Source organism: Myxocyprinus asiaticus, chromosome 23 (assembly GCF_019703515.2).
Source record: "Myxocyprinus asiaticus isolate MX2 ecotype Aquarium Trade chromosome 23, UBuf_Myxa_2, whole genome shotgun sequence".
NCBI classification, from domain to species: Eukaryota; Metazoa; Chordata; class Actinopteri; order Cypriniformes; family Catostomidae; genus Myxocyprinus; species Myxocyprinus asiaticus.
Window position 1 is genome coordinate 12,331,843 of NC_059366.1, and position 25,429 is coordinate 12,357,271.

Sequence of the window (25,429 nt, forward strand, 5' to 3'; positions counted from 1 at the left end):
CTACAGTAACATTCTGCCTAATAGGGCTGCACGATTATGATGAAAATAACAGTTGTTGATTTTATAACTGTGATTATTCACTGAATTTACATTTAAATTACAGCTGTCGATTTAACATGTTAATTCTGTGTGATTGATTAATTACACAAAAATAATGCATTAAAAACATTTATGCAATTAATCATGTCCCCAGACCGTAAGAAGAAATCCTACCATTGAAGCAATTCAAGCTGTTTTCAGCAGGGGGCAGTAAGCAAAACTCCAGCTGCACAGGCAACGCATAGTTACTAGCAACAACACAAGATAAGAACATGTTCTTGTGTTCAAACACAGCTGGACGGAGCACAATTCCGAATGCAGTGATCTCCAGACTTGCTTTTCTCAAGTTTTAAACTACGTTTAATTTGACACAGTGACCTAAAAATGCTGTGTTTATGACACGACACAACCAAAGTGAGACGCTCTAAAAGCATCCATTTGACGTTGTTGTGGACTGTTGGCCTATGATATGTTTGTTCAAATATGGAAAATAAATATGGAAATAAACAATATATTGCCTTCTAAAGCCAATTTTTGCAATGTCTTAACAATGCTTTACTCATCTGTCCTAATAATGGAATGCATTTTAATTATCTGAATTATATATTTATTTTATATATACACAGGTGGCCAAAAGTTTGGAATAATGTACAGACTTTGCTGTTTTGGAAGGAAATTGGTACTTTAATTCAGCAAAGTGGTGAACATATAAAAATGTAAAATGGCTGATGTAAAAAAACAGCACCATCACTATTTGAAAAAGTCATTTTTTATCAAATCTAGACAGGCCCCATTTCCAGCAGCCATAACTCCAACACCTTATCCTTGAGTAATCATGCTAAATTGCTAATTTGGTACTAGAAAATCACTTGCAATTATATCAAACAAAGTTGAAAGCTATTTGTTTCATTAAATGAAGCTTAACATTGTCTTTGTGTTTGTTTCTGAGTTGCCACATTATGCAATAGACTGGCATGTCTTAATGTCAATATTAGGTCAAAAATAGCAAAAAAAGAAACAGCTTTCTCTAGAAACTCATCAGTCAATTATTGTTTTGTGGAAGGCCAGATGTACAACTAAACAAGAGGATAAGTACATCAGAGTCTCTAGTTTGAGAAATAGACACCTCACATGTCCTCAGCTGACAGCTTCATTGAATTCTACCCACTCAACACCAGTTTCATGTACAACAGTAAAGAGAAGACTCAGGGGTGCAGGCCTTATGGGAAGAATTGCAAAGAAAAAGCCACTTTTGAAACAGAAAAACAAAAAGAAAAGGTTAGAGTGGGCAAAGAAACACAGACATTGGACAACAGATAATTGGAAAAGAGTGTTATGGATCTTAACCCTATTGAGCTTTTGTGGGATCAGCTAGACTGTAAGGTGTGTGAGAAGTGCCCGTCAAGACAGCCACATCTATGACAAGTGCTACAGGAAGTGTGGGGTGAAATGTCACCTGAGTATCTGGACAAACTGACAGCTAGAATGCCAAGGATCTGCAAAGCTGTCATTGCTGCACGTGGAGGATTTTTTGATGAGAACTCTTTGAAGTAATTTAAGAAGTTCTGAACATTTTTTTTCAAATTATAATAGTAATTTTTCATGTTAATATTGTCCTTACTATACATTGTGATCAGTTGAATGCCACTTTGGTGAATCTGGAAAATCTGTACATTATTCCAAACTTTTGTCCTCCAGTGTGTGTGTGTGTGTGTGTGTGTGTGTGTGTGTGTGTGTGTGTGTATGTATAAATATATATATATATTTATTTATTTATTTATTTATTTATATTATTATTATTATTATTTTTTAAAGGCTTTCTCAGCAAATATAAATATGTTATGTTAAAAATTTTAATCAAACGAATTACATGATATGCTGATTAATTAAATTAATTGATTAATTAATCGGCATACCATGTAGTTCATTGGATTACAAATTTTAATCTATTGACAGCCCTTAATTTAAATACTTATAGTGTGTTGGGTCACTGCATGCCACATTCTTTATCTAGGATACACATCCAAAACAGGCTGAGAACTATGTTCCTGAATTGCTTTAATTGAAATAAAAACAAGTGTTTTTCAAATTTTGAACAAACTGTACACAGAAAGTGAGAATTACTGATATGTTTTTAGACCAATTTAAACGCCTCTGATTTGCCATTACATCTTTGCACACAACAGTCTACAGTATGGGCCTCATTCATGAAACTGAGTAAATTTAGAGTAATTTGCACGTAGAATGGACCTTAACAAAAACCTTCCTCCGGATTCACAAACGCATCGTACCCCCGCCCAGATTTGTTAGTTAAATGCGTTTATGTTAGTGAATTCCAAACATTCGTAAATATGGGGCATATGAAGTGAACGTTCATTCACAGTTATCACAATACACGCCCTATAAGGAAAGCATCAGACTCGCTAGTAAATGTGAATAGGGATATGTGGAACAGAAATGAAAGATTCAAATCCCAAAACTTTTATTTAGCAAACACACTGGTGTGGACAAAAAGAAAGTGAGGAACTTACGGTCATCGCATCATTGGCTGCCATAAGAGGCTACTTATTTTGTGAATCGAATAGTCCAAAACCTAGTGAAAACTAAATTATAGAGCTCATATCACATGAAGAAACTGTCCAACTAGTGAAGTTAGAGGGCATTATTATAATTATTATTATTTATTTTTTTTGCCAAGCACTTATGCTGGAAAAATTATATAAAATGTAAGAACCAGAGTTGGGAATAAAATATACTTTGAATAAATAAATGCAAACATAAAAGAAACATATACCAAATATATGATTTAAAAAGAAAACAGCAAACCACTTTTTTATTTACATTTTTAAGGTTAATTTACTCATTTAATTTATTTATTTAATTTCACTTCTATTAAAATGTAGTCATGGCAATTTGACTGAAAGAACACGAATGTCTTCCACACAATTTACATATGGTCAGGAGCAGGGTTAAATTTGTTCTTACCAACTAACACTGAAAATACAAAAACTTTCATGAATCTGAGAATTTACGTCAGAACAGCTTTACGAACGATTAACAAACAAAACAAATGCATGAGGCCCAATATATGTTCGCAATTAGTTAATTCCATTAATTAAGCAGCCCAGTTGCCTAACATCTGTTGTGTTTCATGGAAGAAACAAAGTCATATGGTTTTGCAACTACATGAAGATGATTAGTAAATTAAGACATTTTTCATTTTTGGGTGAACTATCCCTTTAAATATGACACTCCTTTAGGGTAGGGTACTCCTTTGTTCAATAAATGAAATGTACAATCTTTACAAAAATAACATTTTAAAAGCTTACTATTACTAGTAATAGCATTGTTTAAACACTAAAATGTGAGTTGTGTGTTTTACCATCTCCCCACGCTTTGTGAATATACACTTTTTGGACTGAGTTTGGCTAATGCGCTAAAGCTTGCAGCAACACATCACGTGTGTTTGAACTGTCACTTCCATCAACTGAAAAACAGCGAATGCTTACATGTAGTAAGGAAACGTTGCTCCATTTGAGACGATGCTACACTTTGAAAATTCATACACTAGATGGCCGAGTGCACTGTGAGATTCGTGTCATTTGAGACAGAGCTTTTTTCTCTTACCCACTTTGCAAGATGGCATCTCCTGCAGTGCCTGTACCATGTGACTAAGACTGTAGGGGTTGCAGCGCAACAGCTTCGGTAAGAAGTAGTCTAGTTTATATGTGGTTTGATCCAGTTGGGCTGTGCACAGTACCTGCAGCAGAGGAGACACCCAAGTCTCATGCCACCCAACTATCCAGGTATGCCCATCACCAAAGCGGGCGCACAACTGGGCCTTATGGCTCACAAACAGCTTCTCAAGCAGATCACTGGCGTACGGCGCCAATGTCTTATCCCGCATCAGACCCAGCAGCCTGGATGGCAGACTAGAATCAAGCTTTAGAAGATAATCTGCCCCTAAATGCGCCACCAGACAGGCCAGAGTACCGTACTTCCCTTTCATGTGCCACTCCAGTGCTAGAAGGTCTCGGGTGAGCTGAGTGATGTATGGGTCACTGGTGGGATCACATTTGTGCTCACTGCAATACTGGTGGAAGAGAAGGAGGTTTTGGACCAGACAGCGTGTCTGATGCCGGACCCCGTCCAGAGGGTGCTCCCAGTGGGCGTAGATGTTGTGGTGGAGGCATGTAGTTAGAGGAGAGTCTCCGACCAGAGAGTGGTGAAGGAAATGGGGGCAGGTGTCCACCTGGACACAGTCGACTGCAGCGCTACTCGAAAGAGTCAAAACTCGAGCCACTACCTTCACCGTGCTGGACTCCTTTACTCTGAGAGACAGATTCGTGTCAGAGAGCAATGCTGAAATGGAATTACAGGCTGATCAACTACAAAATTAGTAAAGAACAGTAGTACAAAAGTGATGATGTACTCTTTGGCTCTGCTTTGAATCTAAACGTCTCAGTCGTCACATTCAAAGTCTTTTAAACCCATATGATGTGAGGAACAGGCCAAAATTGAAGCCATTATTCCTGAAAATCTCCTCTGAAGCTCGCACCTAACCCACTGTCTCCAGAATTCAACTACATTTACAATTTACTACACTACAGCTTCAGTTAATACACAAGAACTAATTATATTTTTATGTCGGTGGGCTATTTTTGAATCTGTGTGCAAAATGCGCACTTTAGTGGAGATGATCAGTATTCACCTCCATGCCATCCCAGATGTGTATCACATCTGCAGAACACAAATGAAGATTTTTAGAAGAATGTCAGCTCTGTTGGTCCATACAATGCAAGTGAATGGTGATCAGACCTTTGTAACTCCAAAAAGGACACAAATGCAGCATAAAAGTAATCCACACAGCTCCAATGCTTAAATCAGTATCTTCAGAAGCGATATGATAGGTGTGGGTGAGAAACAGATCAATATTTAAGTCTTTTTTTTTTCCCTATAAATTCTTCTCCCTGCCCAGTAGGTGGCAATGAAGAATGTGAATCACTAAAAACAAATTTAGAACTATTAGGAGAGAAGAGCGCTTATGATAGTGAAAGTGGAGATTTATAGTAACACCTACGGTATCCCTTCTGAAGGCATGGACTAAACCACTGGAGTCATATGGATTATGCTGCTTTTGTGTCATTTTTGGAGCTTCAAAGATTTGGTAGCATGGTAAAATTTACTAGCATTGTGAGCACCAACAGAGCTGAAATATTCTTCTAAAAATCCTAATTTGTGTTCAGCAGAAGAAAGAAAGTCATACACATCTGGGATGGCATGAGGGTGAGTAAATTATGAGAATTTTCTTTTTTGGGTGAACGATCCTGGTGTTTTTAACTATGACTTGATTTCATAAGATAATTTTTATTCATAGGGTTATTCCATGTCAAATCAACCAAACTGCTATTTTGAAGACAGATAAACATAAATATATACTAAATAATCCATTAATTTTAGAGGGGGGTCAAAATGACAATATTCCCCTATAATTTGGGGCAATTTTTGTGCTGTTTTTTCTAAGTTGGAATGCCTAAGATTTAAGAGGTATTCAGTACTTCATACCTTTCTTTTGTTGGACAAGAAAAACTAGCTTCATACCATGTGACAGACCTACATTTAATTTTTCACCCTTTGAAAATGGGAATATTTTAACAATATATGCATGGAGCCACTCTGAGAGCCCCACATCTCTGGGATTTAACAGTTTAGGGCTTTAAAAATGAAGATACCAGAGGTTTGTTCTGAGGAAGGTTCTAAAAGGATACTAAGATATAAGCACTCCAATTTTAACAAAACATTTTATTTTGAGGACACACCCCATAGGCATATGATGGAACATGGGGTGCTGAGATCAACTGATTTTAGTAATACACCTACCTATCTCTATGAATATAAAATAATGATGTTGCCACCTCCCTAAGGTTTATTTGTTTGTTTGTTTATTTTTTACCTGTAGTTTTGGTCCAAATCATACACAAAAAAAAAAAACTGTTATTGTGACCCCCCTCTACAAGGTAAATGTAGGGATTACTCCATAAATATTTCACCAGTTAAAAAAAAAAAAAACAATTTATGTATGTATGTATGTATATATATATATATATATATATATATACACACACACACACACACACCAAAATTTTGAGCTGGGCACCTCTGGTTGAATTGACACGGAATGACCCTATAGTCAACATCTTGACTACACTCTGAAATTTACATTTTGTGCAGTTTAGAGCCAGAGACACAGAACCAGTCTAGATACAGCTGTTAGGTGTTTTTTGTTAATCCCCTGAATATGACCTACTACCTTAATTTGGGCAGGGTAAATGTAAAAGAGCATTTTTGTTTTAAGTATCCTTGAATACCTTATATCTAGAGACAGAAGCACTTCAGGTATGAGCAGTAGCAGTTTCTCTGCCTGTGGGCCGAGAGTCTATCCTCTCCAGTTGAGCATAGCCAGAGCTCCATGACTCAGATACAGAGCTACTGCTGCAGGCCCACTGCTTTCAAACAGTCCTGCACAGCTCTGGCTCAACCACTCGGGGGCAGTGTTTCCATTGTATTTCCATCCTTGAACAGGAGACCTGCAACCTGCTCTGGACTGACTGAACAAACTCCTCTGGATGGGGAAAAATTATATTGAAAGTCTTTTGAAGGCAGATTTAAATTTTTTGTATGTGATTAACACATTAATTATAAACATTATGTTGAAATAACTTTCAGTATAAGAAAATACACAACCTATATACTGCAATGTAAACATAGTGGTCTTCACCATACCATCAGTCAAGACACGTGTATAGCAGTTCAGTAGTCCACTGAGCGTTTGCTGTCTGGGCCACTACTTAATGCACTATGGTGGAGAAGAAAAATATATAAGATACGTGTGGCAGTGTGCATAATATATAAATGTACAATGCTACAGTGACATTAGGATATCCAGCAGTAGGAAATGGCAATATAAGCCACTCTGAAGCCTCTAGCCACAACAATCACTGTATGTGTGAATCCTCCCAACAAATATACTGTACACTCCAGTATAATGAAACAGGACAACAAGGTACTGTACATGGCTCACACTAAATTAGAAGTGACTTACTATATATGATTCATGTAGGATTAGGAAATATTTCAAACCTTGCTACGGCTCTCTTCAGAGGGTTGCTGGCTGACAGTATGGTGTATATAAATGCTAGTGTGTTCAGGCAGGTCTGCAGTAAAGGACCTGAAGGGGACTCATCCTTTCTTAACTGCTCCAACATAGAACCTGCCTGCAAAGCAAACATACAGTCATATATCAACATCAATTTTTTCCACATGCAAACCAACAGTATGGGTAAATGGGCAAATAACTTTACCATTAGCAAAACATGGATGAAATTAAGAACAAAATCTGAAACATTCAAAAGGTGTACAATCAATATGTGTTATAACTGTTCACCAGCTTACAGGTTGCATTCAAATATCAATTTATCATAAACTTTAAGGATTGTATGAACTAGTGACAGACCGATAATCATGAAATGGCCAAATATCGGCCAATTAATCGTGTTCGTTTGGCCGATTAACAGAAGTGTAATCTTTTCCTTGTGTCAGTTCCAAAATCTACAAACAGATTTGTCAATTGATAGTCAACACTTTGTTTTCAATTTTTTTTTTTTTTTTTTTTAAGTTTATGTAAATTTGAGTAAACATTGCATAAAAAAAAGTGATTGTTTCACTTTAGAAATTTTGGGTACATCTGATTTGCTGTTGTTAAATTGTATTATGTTTACTGGCATTTATACTGGCCATTTTGCTCTCTAGATATCAGTATCGGCCATTGAAAAAACCATATAGGTCGACCACTATTATGAACCACTAATCATAAGGAGTGCATATGTTGCCATATGCAAGTTGCAAGTTCACATGTCCTGCAGTGTGACATGCTACAAACTCTATATTTTAAACAGCATTTGGCTGATATAAATACCTTTAACAATTATTACGAATGTATATTTTATGTTGTCATATTATTTGAAAGACTACATGGAATATTTGTACTTTTAAAAATTGATTTGATATACCGCAGGTCCATTTAAAATGCACTAGTAAAGGCAAAAAGGTTATTATAAATAATTAAAAGCTTAAAAGAAATGGTGACCAGTTACAGGAAGATATACACTTTCCCTGTTGCATTCATAAACATTTTAACCTAAAACCTTGACATTAAAAAAAAAAAGTCTAAAGACACATTGTGCCAGCTAACCATCAATTATTTCATTCAGTAAAATTCAGTGATGTCCTATCAGAAGAATGCTTCATCAAGCAGTTTTGAGTCCATAATAGGTCTCGATGTGATGAAGTTAGACAGACAGACCTTAGAGATGAGCTGGATCTGCTCTACTGGGTCAGAGGAGGATAAACTGTCCGTTAGCATCTGAGCGAGATGTGTTGATCTAATATCCCCTGCCACAGACAGGGCATCTGAGAGAAAGCATGCGAGAGACAAAGAGAATGAAATATTAAAGAAAACTATAGGCCTATGTGCTGCTACGAACACCACAGCTAATAACACTCATACGCACCTCTCAGGCTATTCAACTTAATATCATCCAGGGCCAAAGCCTCGACTTTAGGAGCTTTCTTCTTCACAACCATGGCTAGCTCTGAGTCATCAACAACAATGGCAAAGGACTGTATAAACTACAGCTCAATTTATAAACTGTATAAACTACATCAAAATTTATAAACTCTATAAACTACAGCTCAATTTATAGACTGTATAAACTACAGCTCAATTTATAAACTGTGTAAACTAAAGCTCAATTTATAAACTGTGTAAACTACAGCTCAATTTATAGACTGTATAAACTACACTTCAATGTATAGACTGTATAAACTACAGCTCAATGTATAGACTACAGCTCAGTATAGACTGTATAAACAGCTCAATTTATAGACTGTATGAACTACAGCTCAATTTATAGACTGTGTAAACTACAGCTCAATTTATAGACTGTGTAAACTACAGCTCAATTTATAGACTGTGTAAACTACAGCTCAATTTATAGACTGTGTAAACCACAGCTCAATTTATAGACTGTGTAAACCACAGCTCAATTTAGACTGTGTAAACTACACTTCAATTTATAGACTGTGCAAACTACAGCTCAATTTATAGACTGTGCAAAATACAGCTCAATTTAGACTGTGTAAACTACACTTCAATTTATAGACTGTGCAAACTACAGCTCAATTTAGACTGTATAAACTACACTTCAATTTATAGACTGTGTAAACTACAGCTCAACTTATAAACTGTGTAAACTACAGCTCAATTTATAAACTGTGTAAACTACAGCTCAATTTATAGACTGTATAAACTACACTTCAATGTATAGACTGTATAAACTACAGCTCAATGTATAGACTGTATAAACTACAGCTCAATGTATAGACTGTATAAACTACAGCTCAATTTATAGACTGTATGAACTACAGCTTAATTTATAGACTGTGTAAACTACAGCTCAATTTATAGACTGTGTAAACTACAGCTCAATTTATAGACTGTGTAAACTACAGCTCAATTTATAGACTGTGCAAACTACAGCTCAATTTATAGACTGTGTAAACTACAGCTCAATTTATAGACTGTGTAAACTACACTTCAATTTATAGACTGTGTAAACTACAGCTCAATTTATAGACTGTGTAAACTACACTTCAATTTATAGACTGTGCAAACTACAGCTCAATTTATAGACTGTGCAAACTACAGCTCAATTTATAGACTGTGTAAACTACACTTCAATTTATAGACTGTGTAAACTACAGCTCAATTTATAGACTGTGCAAACTACAGCTCAATTTATAGACTGTGCAAACTACAGCTCAATTTATAAACTGTATAAACTACAGCTCAATTTATAGACTGTGTAAACTACAGCTCAATTTATAGACTGTGTAAACTACACTTCAATTTATAGACTGTGTAAACTACAGCTCAATTTATAGACTGTGCAAACTACAGCTCAATTTATAGACTGTGCAAACTACAGCTCAATTTATAAACTGTATAAACTACAGCTCAATTTATAGACTGTGTAAACTACAGCTCAATTTATAAACTGTATAAACTACTGCTCAATTTATACTGTGTAAACCACAGCTCAATATATAGACTGTATAAACTACAGCTCAATGTATAGACTGTGTAAACTACAGCTCAATTTATAGACTGTATAATCTACAGCTCAATTTATAAACTATATAAACTACAGCTCAATGTATAGACTGTATAAACTACAGCTCAATGTATAGACTGTATAAACCACAGCTCAATTTATAGACTATAAATTACAGCTCAATTTATAAACTATATAAACTACAGCTCAATGTATAGACTGTATAAACTACAGCTCAATTTAAAGACTGTATAAACTACAGCTCAATTTAAAGACTGTATAAACTACAGCTCAATGTATAGACTGTATAAACTACAGCTCAGAGTATAGACTGTATAAACTACAGCTCAATTTATACTGTGTAAACCACAGCTCAATTTATAGACTGTATAAACTACAGCTCAATTTATAGACTGTGTAAACTACAGCTCAATTTATAGACTGTGTAAACTACAGCTCAATTTATAGACTGTGTAAACTACAGCTCAATTTATAGACTGTATAATCTACAGCTCAATTTATAGACTGTATAAACTACAGCTCAATTTAAAGACTGTATAAACTACAGCTCAATTTAAAGACTGTATAAACTACAGCTCAATGTATAGACTGTATAAACTACAGCTCAATGTATAGACTGTATAAACTACAGCTCAATTTAAAGACTGTATAATCTACAGCTCAATTTAAAGACTGTATAAACTACAGCTCAATGTATAGACTGTATAAACTACAGCTCAATGTATAGACTATAAATTACAGCTCAATTTATAAACTATATAAACTACAGCTCAATTTAAAGACTGTATAAACTACAGCTCAATTTATAGACTATAAATTACAGCTCAATTTATAAACTATATAAACTACAGCTCAATGTATAGACTGTATAAACTACAGCTCAATGTATAGACTGTATAAACTACAGCTCAATTTAAAGACTGTATAAACTACAGCTCAATGTTATAAGACTGTATAAACTACAGCTCAATGTATAGACTGTATAAACTACAGCTCAGTGTATAGACTGTATACACTACAGCTCAATTTATAAACTGTATAAACTACTGCTCAATTTATACTGTGTAAACCACAGCTCAATTTATAGACTGTATAAACTACAGCTCAATTTATAGACTGTATAATCTACAGCTCAATGTATAGACTGTATAAACTACAGCTCAATGTATAGACTGTATAAACTACAGCTCAATTTAAAGACTGTATAAACTACAGCTCAATTTATAGACTATAAATTACAGCTCAATTTATAAACTATATAAACTACAGCTCAATTTAAAGACTGTATAAACTACAGCTCAATGTATAGACTGTATAAACTACAGCTCAATGTATAGACTGTATAAACTACAGCTCAATTTATAGACTGTATAAACTACAGCTCAATTTATAAACTATATAAACTACAGCTCAATTTAAAGACTGTATAAACTATAGCTCAATTTATAGACTGTATAAACTACAGCTCAATGTATAGACTGTATAAACTACAGCTCAATGTAAAGACTATAAACTACAGCTCAATTTAAAGACTGTATAAACTACAGCTCAATTTACAGACTGTATATACTATAGCTCAATTTATAGACTGTATAAACTACAGCTCAATGTATAGACTGTATAAACTACAGCTCAATGTAAAGACTATAAACTACAGCTCAATTTAAAGACTGTATAAACTACAGCTCAATTTACAGTTTTAGTTTATAAACTACAACTGTATAAACTACAGCTCAATTTATAGACTGTATAAACTACAGCTCAATTTACAGTTTTAGTTTATAAACTACAACTGTATAAACTACAGCTCAATTTATACTGTATAAACTATAGTTTAATTTTAAGACTGTATATATTACAGCTCAATTCGCCATAACGTTAATTACAACTTCCGGGATAATATAAGCCAGCTCAAAAACTTCCGGTGAAACGTCACTTGCTGTAGCGGCATATTCAATTTTCTGATAGATACAGTGTAAATAACTTGTAAGGCTTTTTTTTTTTTTTTTAATAGTTAGGCCTAATAGTTATTCACTTGTTCAAATAGATTCTAAAAATAAGTGAACGGAATGAAAAAGACGTTTAAATTTCAGCGTTGTGAGTGGACAACAGCTGAGCTGTCCCTCAGTATTCATCCTCAGCAAAACTCAATTCGGCTATTAGATTTCACACTTTCCCCTCCGACGACCAACAACGAAAGAAATAGATCTCAAATATAAGAAGAGTCAACCTAACCATCTCTCACCATACCCGTGTGTGTAGTCGACACTTTGTGTCAGAAGAGGTCACAGAGCCGGCTGAACTAAGAGGTAGGCGGAGGCTGAAGCCTGGTGCTGTACCTGTGTTGTTCCCCTGGAACAATTACTGTCTTGGAGTGAGAAGACTTGGAGTTTGGGAACGGAGAGCGAGGCCAGAAATTGTGCAGAATGGGGAAGATGTTGGCCCTATATACGCCAACGACCATGATTACGGCACAGCTCCGGACCCCGCATTTGTTGGCGCTGTTCTCAGCGAAAACGAAAGAATTCGCGACGAAATTGTACAGCGTTTTTCAGGCTCTGACAGGGACATCCGTTTCTACACAAGGTATTTAAGCCTAATTTTTTAATAGCCTAAGTGACTCATCACTAATACCATAGTCTATTTTGTTATGTCACGTTTGTTCACTTCTTAAGTGCGATCGACTAATATTTCTTGTTCCGTTATTCAGGCTTATTGTTCAGGCTTTTTACTTTGTCCTTGGCTAACATAAAAAAACATAGATACAACTAAATTAAAGAGTTGTTCACAAACGTTACTTATGCCACTAAATGCGAGTATAAATCTTACTTTTATGCTCTCCAAGGCACAAACGTTTTAGGAATGTTTCTAAGAATGCGAACAGACTGTCATACAGACAGACGAATGCAAGTTACTTGAGATTCACCTCTGACTAACAAAGTAGTGAACACGCTATCAAAATAAGAACCTCGAATTTACTAAAATACTTTTCACTTTTAACTAGACTCAAGAAATATATGCATACCATAACATTTCTGTTTTTCCAGGTTCTCCTCTTATGACCACCTGATGTGGTTTTGGCAGCTCATTGAACCATCACTGCAATTTATGGTTTGAGTTTCCAGAGCAAGAACTACAAACGGTGACTGCAAAAAGTGCTGCCATGGTATATTATTACAATTACTTTTTACAATTTTATCATGTAACCATAAACATTAATGTCATATAACAGTAATAACCTATTCTGCATTACAGCAAATGCAAGAATATTTTTAAAATATATTTACAGCCAATAGATGAACTGTTCCTCTTCCTGAACTACCTTGCCCTTGGACTGAAGCAGAGGGACCTGGCTGATCGGTATGGGGTCCGTCAATCTACCATCAGCAGGATCATCCTTACATGGAGCAGTTTTTTGTTCTGTATTCTTGGCTCACAGCAAATTTGAATGCCCCAACACAAAATTAATGAGCACTTGCCAATAGATTTCAGAGATTACGCAGACACTACCGTAATCCTGGACTACACAGAGCTCAGATGCCAAACACCTACCTCTCCTTTGCTCCAAAGTGAAGTGTATTCAAACTACAAGTCCCACTGTACCCTGAAGGGAATGATTGGCATGGCCCCCCATGGTGCTATAACCTTTGTTTCTCCCCTCTTTGCTGGCTCAGTAAGTGACAAGCAGATCTTTGCAGAGTCAGGAATACTTACATTACTTAGGCAGGATATGGCGATAATGGTGGACAGAGGCTTTCTTGTGGATGACTGTGTGCCCTGTTAAGTGTACAGGCCTGCATTTCTTCCTGGGAGAACTCAGATGCAAGCACACGAGGTCAGGGAGACCCAGGCTATTGCACATCTGAGAGTGCATGTTGAGCGCCTTATTCGCCGTTTAAAGGAACACAAATTCTTTGACACGGTCATCCCCCTAAATATGTTTGGTAACATTAACCAGCTCTATGTAGTTGCATGCCTTCTGTTAAATTACCAGAGTGGCCCACTTGTAAAAGCTTGGTCTAAATAGAGGCATCAAGACCAGTGCGCAGTTCTGTTTAGTATTTAAACTATTTTACTGTTGTTAGCTACTGCTATTGTTACATTGATTCAATGATAAAGAATGGATTTACATCTCTACAACTTCATACAGGGATCTGTATTTTTCCCTCATTTTCAGTTTCATGCTTCCAGTGAATAAACCTACATTTGTTTGAAAACTGCCTTTTTTTAAGTGGCTCCCCAAAGCATTGTGTATTTTATTGTGCTTCATTACAAACAGCATTTAAACAATACTATTTTTAGGTACTAATGAGTTATAACCTCAAACACTCACATAAATAACATTTATAAGAAAGCATGTAATTTAATAAATTAATGATGACATGTTCAACTGCATAACATAATTTGTATACATTGCAAACTAGAATTATATTCTATTAGAATATATTTGTGGCGGATGACAATAGTGAGCACTTGAAAACTGCTCAGAAATGGAGTGAAAACCAAACTATTTGAACTTTGTAAAGTTGTAGAGAATTGTACCAATGCACAAAACATATCAGTTCAAGTTTTGTATAGATTTGTAAAAATGAACAATCAAATCTGACCCAAAACATATGAGCTGCTTGAAAGTTAATAATGGAAATTTTCAAGCCAAAAGCATAGTTAGGTAAAAGTAAAAGTAATCAACCTTTTGTTTGATTGTTTTTATGACTCTCCCATCTCTGAATATTCAATAATGACATTTCGAGTGATGAAAATATATCGCCATACCTTATAATAAAACAGACACCGGTGAAAATACTCAATGCTACATGAAGGCTTCAGTACACCGCAGCATTACACACAAGTGTGACACGTCCATTCCGGAGTCCTGAATAAAGCCCGCCCAGCTAAAGTTGATTGGTCAAATTAATTTATATATTTCTGATTGGTGTATCGGAAGTCATTCCTTCATGACATCACCTATCTCCAAAAGCGTCCTAACCACACCTACAATGGTTTGATTGTACATGCTCGTGAAAGTCACGCCCCTGTTTCCGCCCACTTCTACAGAATGTGACGCTGGAGCGACAACTTTGAGCTGGAAAAACGGTTTCTTTTTTTACATTATAATTAGTTCATGCAATAACAACTCTGGCAACGCGGAATATGACTTTTATCATGGTGTGAAACCAGTGGAATCTACAGCATTATAACATTCATTGGCGGGTAAGTGATAAAGGTCGGTTTTGTTTCTTGGTAAATGAGCAGTGAATAAAACTTAATTATTAAAACTTAAGTATAAAGTTTTTATCTATAATGGCTATCACTTGGGTGTGCCTTATTGTTTTTAGATGAAATAAATACTACGATCCAGATATTTCTTGTAATTGTATGAATGCATCCTTTTAAAGTCATTTCGAGAGGAAAAAAGCTTATTAAAATATATTGAATAATACACTTGATCTGCATGAAAAACCTTATTGTTTGAATGTTCGATGTCTGAACTTTACAAGTAGACATATATGTATTCTGCTCTTATCATTGCCATTAAAACATCCCTAAATTATAAATTATTAAACATTTATATTAATAAATTAGAAAAAAATTAATAAATTAGAAAAATTATTTGTGTCATTTTACTTTTACTAAAAAAATAATAATAAAGAGACATATTTTGTAATATGAATTTATTCTTTGTTAGGAGAATTGTACACTATCTCCTCTGCATGTAACAGTTTTTCTGTGTTTTATTTATTTATTTATTTATTTATTTATTTATTTATTTATGTTAAACTGCAATTGTTTTCATATTTAAAAGGTATAGAGATATCTGTACATACAACTGTGGTATCTTAGCTCTGTTACAAAAAAAAAAAAAAAAAAAAGAATAAATAAAACAGACAAAGGGTCACTATATCGTTTAGTTTAACATTTAATTCATGCTCTGACATTATTGAACTTACAGATGTCATAAGTAGATATATTAATTTTTGTGAGGATATGCTTATCCCTCAAAGAACTATACGAACATTTGCTAATACAAAGCCGTGGATAACCAAATCTATAAAGTCTCTTATGATTGAGAGAAATAGGGCATTTCATGTAGGTGACTTGGATAGGAAGCGCGATTTGCAAAGAGAAATAAAGTATGAAATTAGGAGGGCCAAAAATAGTTATAAGGAGAAAGTGGAGGGGGATCTTCAAAGAAATAGACTTGGCTCCGCCTGGGAGAGTATGCATAATATAACTGGATCTAAGAGTAAGAGTAATGCCCCAGTAAAACTGGTTGGTTTTCAGTCCGACAACTAATTGGCACAAGAATTGAATATATATTACACTAGATTTGATGTGGAGGATTTTACCAACGAAATGTGACAATGCGTAATAAGGAGTGTAACTTTTTTAATCAGCTGGATGTTATACAAGTTTTTAAAAAGAGCAAGGTGACGAAATCTTCTGGCCCAGATATGATTGATGGACGTTTACTTAAGACATTTGTTGATCAGCTAGGTCCTGTTTTCTATAATATCATTTCAGAAGTCGCTTAATCTTCAGAAAATACCTCAATTGTAGAAAGAGGCCATCGTTGTGCCTGTAGGAAAGACAAGCTATCCTTAAGTTTTAAATGATTTCAGACCCGTCGCTCTTACATCCTTGGTGATGAAATGTTTTGAGAAATTGATCAGGGAGGAACCTTTTGCTGGTCTTTTAGATCCCTTGCAGTTTGCTTATCAGGCTGGACGGGGAGCAGGCCTAGAGGAAGCCTCAACTACCTTTTTAAATATGATCGTGAAACAGCTGGAGGGAAGCAAATCCCATGTTAGATTGCTTTTTGTAGATTTTTCTTCTGCTTTTAATTCTGTTCAGCCAAACGTTTTAGCAAGGAAACTGATTTAAAATTTTAAGTTGGAGTTTAAGATAGTGGGGTGGCTATTAGACTTTTTAACTGATAGAACGCAGAGAGTCAGGGTAAACAACATTTTTTCAGACATTCTTACAACATCCAAGGGTTCACCTCAAGGATATGTTCTTTCACCCTTGCTCTACATTTTGTATACTAATGACTGTGTGAGCAAATAAACAGATAGGTTTATTTTAAAATCTGCAGATGACAATGTTATGGTTAGTTTGTTGAATAAGGATGAGACATGCCATGGTCCAGTGGTGAATGATTTTATGAGATGGTGTGACAATGCCTTTTTGCAAGTAAATGTACAAAAGACTAAAGATATGTTAATTGATTTTAGTCAATCAATTACTAAGTATCTTGGAACAATAATCAACAACTAGGGCTGAAACGATTAGTCGACATTATCGACAACATCAACAATAAAAAATTGTCGACAATTTTTGTTGTTGTCGAATAGTCATTTGATGTCATTTAACATAACATGAGATCACATTAAACTCTAATGATGACGTGTGAGAGCAGCACTGCAGCTTGTGCCTGACTGAGGAGAGGAAGAAAACACAGCTCACATTCCAGATGCACTCTAAACTTTCCAAACAACTTCAGGTGATGTAGATCACAAAGTGTGAGGGAATTATAATGCAAAATAAGTAAATAAGTATAGAAGCACTCTTGTTGTGAAATAAGTGGAGCTGGAGCTGCAGCTCCGCTGAAGCAAAACTTGCATGTTGAACATCTTTAAAGGAAACACTCCGGCGTTACATCTTAAATGCAGTTATATTTAATGCATTATAGCTTTATTAAAGTTCAAATAATATGGAAGCAGATCATGTAAATAACTACAAACTCCAAAACTGGCATTTCTCTGTGCGGTCAGCACCTCTTCTATGAGTTGCGTGAATGTCCCGATCTAAGGGGGAGAGATTGACACTGCACCCGGCTGAGGCACACTCTGTCGCTGGTCACTCGAGCGCTCGCGCTTAATGCAGCTAGATTATAACGTGATGGCTCGTGACTTATTGAATCATAATATATGTGTCACTGTGAATTTCTTATCAGGAAGAAAATTGGCAATACGCAGCTTTATTAATGAGAGAGTTTGTTTTTTTGTGAGTTAAAGATGGATTGAAGTGAACAGAAAGGTGAGAGAGGCTAGTCTTTGCCCCATTATACACTGCATCAAAATACGTTTTTGATTTGTTTTTGTTTTGGCTTGTTTTCCAATATAAATATCTAAAACTCCTTTAAAACAATGTACATTTTCTTTAGCAGCTATACTGCAGAAGAAAATATTGTTATGTGAGAATGTTGAATATAATATTAAAAACGGTAATATTAAAAATATCTAAAAATCCTTTAAAAAAAGATGCATTCACCTGAGAAGCAGCATATAAGATATTTAGACTTGCTTTTAGAGAATAGATCTTGAATATAAGTGTATTTTGTCTTTATTGCACTCGCAGAAATATAACCAAATGAAAAAATACACTTATATTCAAGATATATTCTCTTAAAGCAAGTCTAAATATCTTATATGTTGCTTCTCAAATAAATGTATCTTGTTTTAAGGATTTTTAGACAATTTTAAATGAAAAACAAGACAAAAACACTTGATAACAATAGGAGTTTTTACAGTGAATTTCTTTACTGATTTAAACAAAATATATTTTTTTCCCCTTTAATTCAGTGAATGTCATTTAGTGGTATTTTTAAAAGATGATTTTGTCCTCTTTATTGTTAGTAAGCACGTTTAATATGACCTTTTAAGAGCTAACGATTAATCGTTGCAATAATCACCGAATAGTCGAATTATCATTCTAATAATTGTTAGATTAATCGATTATTAAAATAATCGTTAGTTGCAGCCCTATCGACAACAAATTGTGTTTTGACGTGCATGCTGAGGCATTATGCAAGAAAGCCCAAAAGTGGCTACATTGCCTACAGATGCTCTCTTCTTTTAATATTAGTAGGACTCTTAAGCGCTTGTATTATAAATCTTACATCAAATCTGTACTTTGATTTTCTATCTGCTGTTGGTATGGTCATTTAAATTTTAAACATCGGAACACACTGAATGGGATTGTCAATCAATGTGGTAAGAACATAGCCATTAAGCAGACTGGATTATCAAATATTTTTTGAATGGTTTGTTTAACAGAAAGCCGGAGCCATTCTTGGTGATCCTAACCACCCACTGTTTCATGAATTCGTAGTGCTTCCTTCTGGTATTCATTTTAGTATGCCTAGACTTAAAAGTAATCGGTATTGGAATTCCTTTATCCCCACTGCTGTAAGGCTGATGTTAGTGTAATTTTATGTAATGAATGTTTTAATGTATTTGTATTATATGTTATATGTTTTATGTGTTATATGTAAAAAAAAATTACGCTGCAAATTTCCCCGTGGGCTTATAATAAATCTTGACTTGACTTATAATTGACTGTACTTATGTAACTTTAATGCCTTGTGACATAAACATGTAACATAAACACTTATTTCCATTTTTAATGCTGATTTGTCTTTTATGTAGTGTAATTTATGAAAAGTGTTCCGGCAATTCAATTTCTATTATTTATACTCAAAGGTGAAGAGTGATTCGACAATTACAGCTTTATTCATTTCTATCACATAATTATTTTAAATTGCTTTCCAAATCTATGTGTACAGTGACTGTTATCCTCATTTTCTGAACTTTCCCTCTTTTGGAGGCTGTTGCTCTTTAAAATATGTTGTTTTCATTTAAGTTGGTTGTGACTCAAACTCTCAGTCTTATTTACCTCAACAGCTTAATTGAGCTCAACACATGTTTGCTCTCTCTTTGTGTTAATGCTAGTGCTATAAAGAGAACACATTAAAGAGTAGTAGAGAGAGTAAAACATGCCTTCCTTCCTGCTTTACATCAGTTGACATATGTTTGTCATAATTAAAAGGGTTACAGTGGAAAGTGTGAAGGTGCATTAGTGGTGGTTGTTAAGTTTTGTTTTGACAGTGTTGGTCAGTTTGTCCATGGCCCTGCTGCAAGCACTTCTCTGTCTATTGAATACAGATTGACTCTGCTGTTTTTAGACTTTTGAAACTTAAAGGAATATTCCGGGTTCAATACAAGTTCAGTTGACAGCATTTGTGGAATAATGTTGATTACCACAAAATTAATTTCAACTCATCCCTCCTTTACTACGAAAAACAAAAACCCCATCTGCGTTACAGTGAGGCACTTACAATGGAAGTCAAGGAAGCCAATTCATAATTGTTAAAATACTCACTGTTTCAAACGTATAGCCACAAGACAAAAACAATATGCATGTTAACATGATTTTAGTGTCATGAAATTGCTTACTAACCTTTTCTGTGTAAATTATATCTTACTGGAACTTTGTTCCATGACGACATAGCTTTAAACCCTAAAACCATGAAATTACTGTAACAAAAATTATTTAAAAAACTTTACAGCTCAAATAACACTCAAGTTTTAACAGAAGGATTAATGTAAGTGCCTTTATAAAATTATTAGCTTCACATATCTGCCTTTAAAACCTCCAAAAATTGGCCACATTCACTTCCATTGTAATTGCCTCACTGTCACCTCAATTTTTGCTTTTTTTTTTTTAAAGAAAAGGAGGGACATGGGGCCTGGGTAGCTCAGTGGTAAAGACACTGGCTACCACCCCTGGAGTTCGCTAGTTCGTGAGTTCAAATCCCAGAGTGTGCTGAGCGACTCCAGCCAGGTCTCCTAAGCAACCAAATTGGCCCGGTTGCTAGGGAGGGTAGAGTCACATGGGGTAACCTCCTCGTGGTCGCTATAATGTGGTTTGTTCTCAGTGGGGTGTGTGGTGAGTTGAGCGTGGCTGCCACATGTGAAGCCTCCACACGCGCTATGTCTCCATGGCAACGCGTCCAACAAGCCACGTGATAAGATGTGCGGGTTGACGGTCTCGGATGTGGAGGCAACTGGGTTTCGTCCTCCCCCACCCGGACTGAGGCGAATCACTACGTGACCATGAGGATTTAAAAAGCACATTGGGAAATGGGCATTCCGAATTGGGAGAAAAAGGGGGAAGAAAAGAAAAAAAAAAGAAAAGGAGGGATGAGTCGAAATAAATTTTTGTGGTAATCAACTTATATCGAACATGGAACATTCCTTTAATTGTCTGCAATGCTGAAAATTGTCTTTGGCTTCTCAATAATGGATATGTGGTTTGGAAACCTGATTGTAAGAAAATAAAGCTAAATGGTCTAAAGTTGTTCATATAGCTAGCAGATTCACCTTAAGCAACCCAGAAAGCTTTGCACATCACTGGGGATTTTTCTTATCCTCTAGAAATGAAAAATTCACCCTTGTGTGGTTCCAAACCCATATGACTTTCTTTCTTATGCGGAACACAAAACCGTCTGCTCACTACAATGGCAGCTGATAGTGACTCACTTTAATGCATATAAAAGGACCCAAAAAGTAGTCCAAGCTATTCGAGTATCATATTTTAAGTCTTATGTGGCCATATGATAGGTTTTGGTGTGAAACTGAACACCAAAGTGAAAATCAGTGAAAATCTTGAGGTCTGTTCAGTGTTCACGAGTGTATTAGAGAAGCTCGTTCACAGTGGCCCGTGTGTTCATGCGAGAACTTGCTTTGCTTTTAGTGCTAACCGCAACTAACGTCATGATTTTCACTTAAATTTCATGTCGTTTCATGATGTAGGAATTGCATGTGTGCTTTTTTTAAGCTTTAAAGTGAGTCACTATCAATAGCTATTGTATTGAAATTAAGGATCACTATATGTTTATTGAAACATCTTCATTTGTGTTTGCATAAGAAAGAAAGCCATATGGGTTTGGAACACCATGTGGGTCAATAATTTATGACAGAATTTTCATTTATTGGCAAACTGGTTCTTTAATTGTTGTAAAGACAGACAATGTTCCACATTGTGGGCAATATGCTTTCTAAAGTCTAAACAGTTTGTCTCTTAACTTCTATTTTCTGTGTTAACATTTGCATTTCTGGTTATGAGTAATCAGTGATGTACTATTTTTGTTAGTTTTAACGTGCTTATACTCATTACTGGTTTTAAAAGGGTTCTGCACATTGGACAGTATATCTAACTGTTAGTTTGTATGCATGTTTTCCTTAATGTTCAGTCTCTATCTGTCTTTCTGCTTCAGTCTCATGCTGTGCGTTCGATGTAGCAGGGACTGAGGGGTGACGGCATGGCAGAGGGTGATGAATGCTCGGGCGGGGAATGGAAGGAGAAGTATATGGCCCTCGAGACCCTGCTCGTCAAATTCCGGGGACAGATGAGTGTGATCCGGGAGCTCACGGCAGAAAAGGTCAGTCCTCAAAATCTTTTCTCCAGCTGCCTTTTACACTGTAGCTCCTGGATCTTTAAAAATTATTACGTTTGACCGCATGCTGAGTATGTAAAAACTACATTTCCATTCATTAGACTAATAACAGAACAGACATACTGTATGATTAGTCGGTAACCATCATGGTCCCTCTAATGCCTTTCTATATTTATTTCGGTCAAATATTCAATAGAAGGGATTCTAGGAAAGGCAAAGAAGCTACATATTAAAGTATTTGCTCTATTCCATGTTTGGTTTTCATTTTCATGAAAGAGGTGTGTGTGTATGTGTGTGTGTGTGTGTACATGCGTGCCATGGCCTATTTCTTTGACCTGTCTCGAGGGAGAGCAGATTAGAGGTTAATATAAACAGACGCCTGACCACAGGGCTCCAGACTGCTGCATTCTGGGATAGCAGAATCTTCTCGGAATTACAGACTTGAGATGCGTTTCGGTGCTTTAAATGGCCTGCGCCTGGGGAATGGTCAAGTTTAGGGACTGCGTAGTCAACTTTTCAATCTTGTGATTATCAGAAGTGTTGTGACGATGTTGTTTCTTGATACTCTGTAAAGTTTCGGGTCTCAAAGTTTAATTCTTGGCATAGTGTTTTTTTATAGAGTAATGAAACCTTGAGCAAAGCTGTAAACATTTCTTTCTTATTCTTTTCATTCAAATTTTTACATGAATTCAGAATGTGTTGATCTGGAAAAGAGACTTTAAAAGACATTCTGTTTTGTTTTGTTTTTTACTTATAATGTTAGTCAAGGTTTTTTAAATGTTTCAATATGGCCAATTTTTGCTGCTGTGCCTGTTCAGATCTAATACATTAAAAATGCAATTCACACAAAACAATCACTTGAATACACCTCTACTATCATGACATGAATATCATCATGATATTTTATCTCAGGCTTTAAGTAAAAAAAATGTCAGAATAGCATTCTGAGATGTTATTCTTCTCAACACAATTGTACAGAGTGGTTAACTGAGTTACCATAGACTTTGTCAGTTCGAACCAGTCTGGCCATTCTCTGTTGACCTCTCTCATCAACAAGGTGTTTCCATCCACAGAACTGCCCATCACTGGATGTTTTTTGTTTTTGGCACCATTCGGAGTAAATTCTAGAGACTGTTATAGAAATACTCAAACCAGCCTATCTGGCACAAATAATCATGCCACGGTCAAAATCACTGAGATCACATTTTTCCCATTCTGATGGTTGATGTGAACATTAACTGAAGCTCCTGACCTGTATATGCATGATTATATGCACTGCAATGCTGCCACACGATTGGCTGATTAGATAATCACATGGATGATTGTTGGTGCAAGACGGGCTGATTTGAGTATTTCTATAACAGCTGATCTCCTGGGATTTTCACACACAATAGAAAAAATTATGTAGAATTTACTGCAAATGGTGCCAAAAACAAAAAACATCCAGTGAGCGGCAGTTCTGTGGATGGAAATGTCTTGTTGATGAGAGAGGTCAACAGAGAATGGCTAGACTGGTTTGAACTGACAAAGTCTACGGTAACTCAGATAACCGCTCTGTACAATTGTGGTGAGAAGAATAGCATCTCAGAATGCCATTCTGAGATGCGGGTTGGCTCTGTTTTGGCGTTACGAGGGGGACCTACACAATATTAGGCAGGTGGTTTTCATGTTGTGGCTGATCGATGTATTATTAAAAGATTACATTTGTATCACCTCGGACAAACTTATTGTCAGTGACCCAAATAATAAAGTATAAATTACAAATAATAATTAATTCTAAATTTTAAACAATGTGCAATCTACTGTACTCCACTCTCCAATGTGAAACTTGGAAGTTTGTATTCTTTGTACTGAGCCTAGAGGTCAATCAACATTTATATTGTATTTCTCAAAACGTTTTTTCGCTGTAAGAAGTGAGTGGTAATCTGGTGTGACGACTTCAAAACAGTGATTTGCCACACTTATACACAAGCTGTATGTTTGTTGTCGGGTTCAATATAGCTAGCAGTTCCCAGCAAATAGGACTTGTTCACATGTAATATACTGTACATAATACATGTAATAATATACATGCATATGTAATATAGAGGATCATGATGTGGTAATGTATACAGTAGTTTGACATCAGAAAGTTTGAAACAAGCCATTTTTGGAGATATATTTCAATAAATTGTCTTTTTGACCTTTCTTTCAAGTTTTGAGTTCTGCATGTTAGAGTACTTTTTTAGTACATTGTACTATTTTATTCTTAAAAATCCAAGGCAAATTTGATATCTCTAAATGATAAAGCATTAGACTCCTCTACATGTCAACTCTGTTCATTACTGAGTCTCAGTAAGTGTAACCTCTGACCCCTATACTGCTGAGCCATGCATATGATTTCATCCTAGAAGAATCTCATTCCTGCGTCAGTGGATGTTGTTATTAGCAGCTGGGTAGTGTCTGGACTCACTTATGTGTGGCAGAATCCATTATTCCTCCCCTGCAATATGGATGCATTTTCTTGTTGGAGTAATTAAAAGCTGCCAGAAATAGTGCCTATTTCTTCTTGTCACTGCAGGTCCTGGGTCAGTTGGGCAGTTGAAATAAATTTCTGGGGAGATCTGTTGGGTCTGCAACAGGTTTGAACCAACTGGTTTTGCTTGTGGAACCAATTTTACATTGGACATCAAGTGGCGACCCAACACAGTATAAAAATTGTTTACTATACAAAAGTACACAAAAATGTCCTTACAATCAAACATTTATTAATATTACCAAGAGCTTCACAGGCCCAAAAATATACAAATTTATTGAATGCTTGGTTTCTAAATTTCTCATAAATTTCAGTGGATTCATGCTCTCAGCAGCCAATAATTAATTGCAGAAAACACATTGTGGTCGGCACAAACCATGTATATCTTGATTTCAGCCCATATTTAATGTAGCTTGGGTCATATTTATTTACTTTTGTTCATGA

General features: G+C 35.6%; 1 protein-coding gene and 1 pseudogene across 2 annotated transcripts in view; one reads left to right on the plus strand and one right to left on the minus strand.

The window, feature by feature from the left end:
* The window catches only part of LOC127414316 (thyroid adenoma-associated protein homolog), a 145,302-nt pseudogene extending 136,620 nt beyond the window's left edge, over positions 1-8,682 (minus strand).
* Positions 8,683-15,291: 6,609 nt separating this feature from the next.
* plekhh2 (pleckstrin homology domain containing, family H (with MyTH4 domain) member 2) overlaps positions 15,292-25,429 on the plus strand; it is a 68,668-nt gene continuing 58,530 nt past the window's right edge. For both annotated transcript variants that reach the window (XM_051651193.1, XM_051651194.1), the window contains exons 1-2: positions 15,292-15,443; positions 22,291-22,455. In XM_051651193.1, the coding sequence (XP_051507153.1) occupies positions 22,336-22,455 (120 nt within the window). In that variant the 5' untranslated portion in view covers positions 15,292-15,443; positions 22,291-22,335. The remainder of the gene's footprint in view (positions 15,444-22,290; positions 22,456-25,429) is intronic.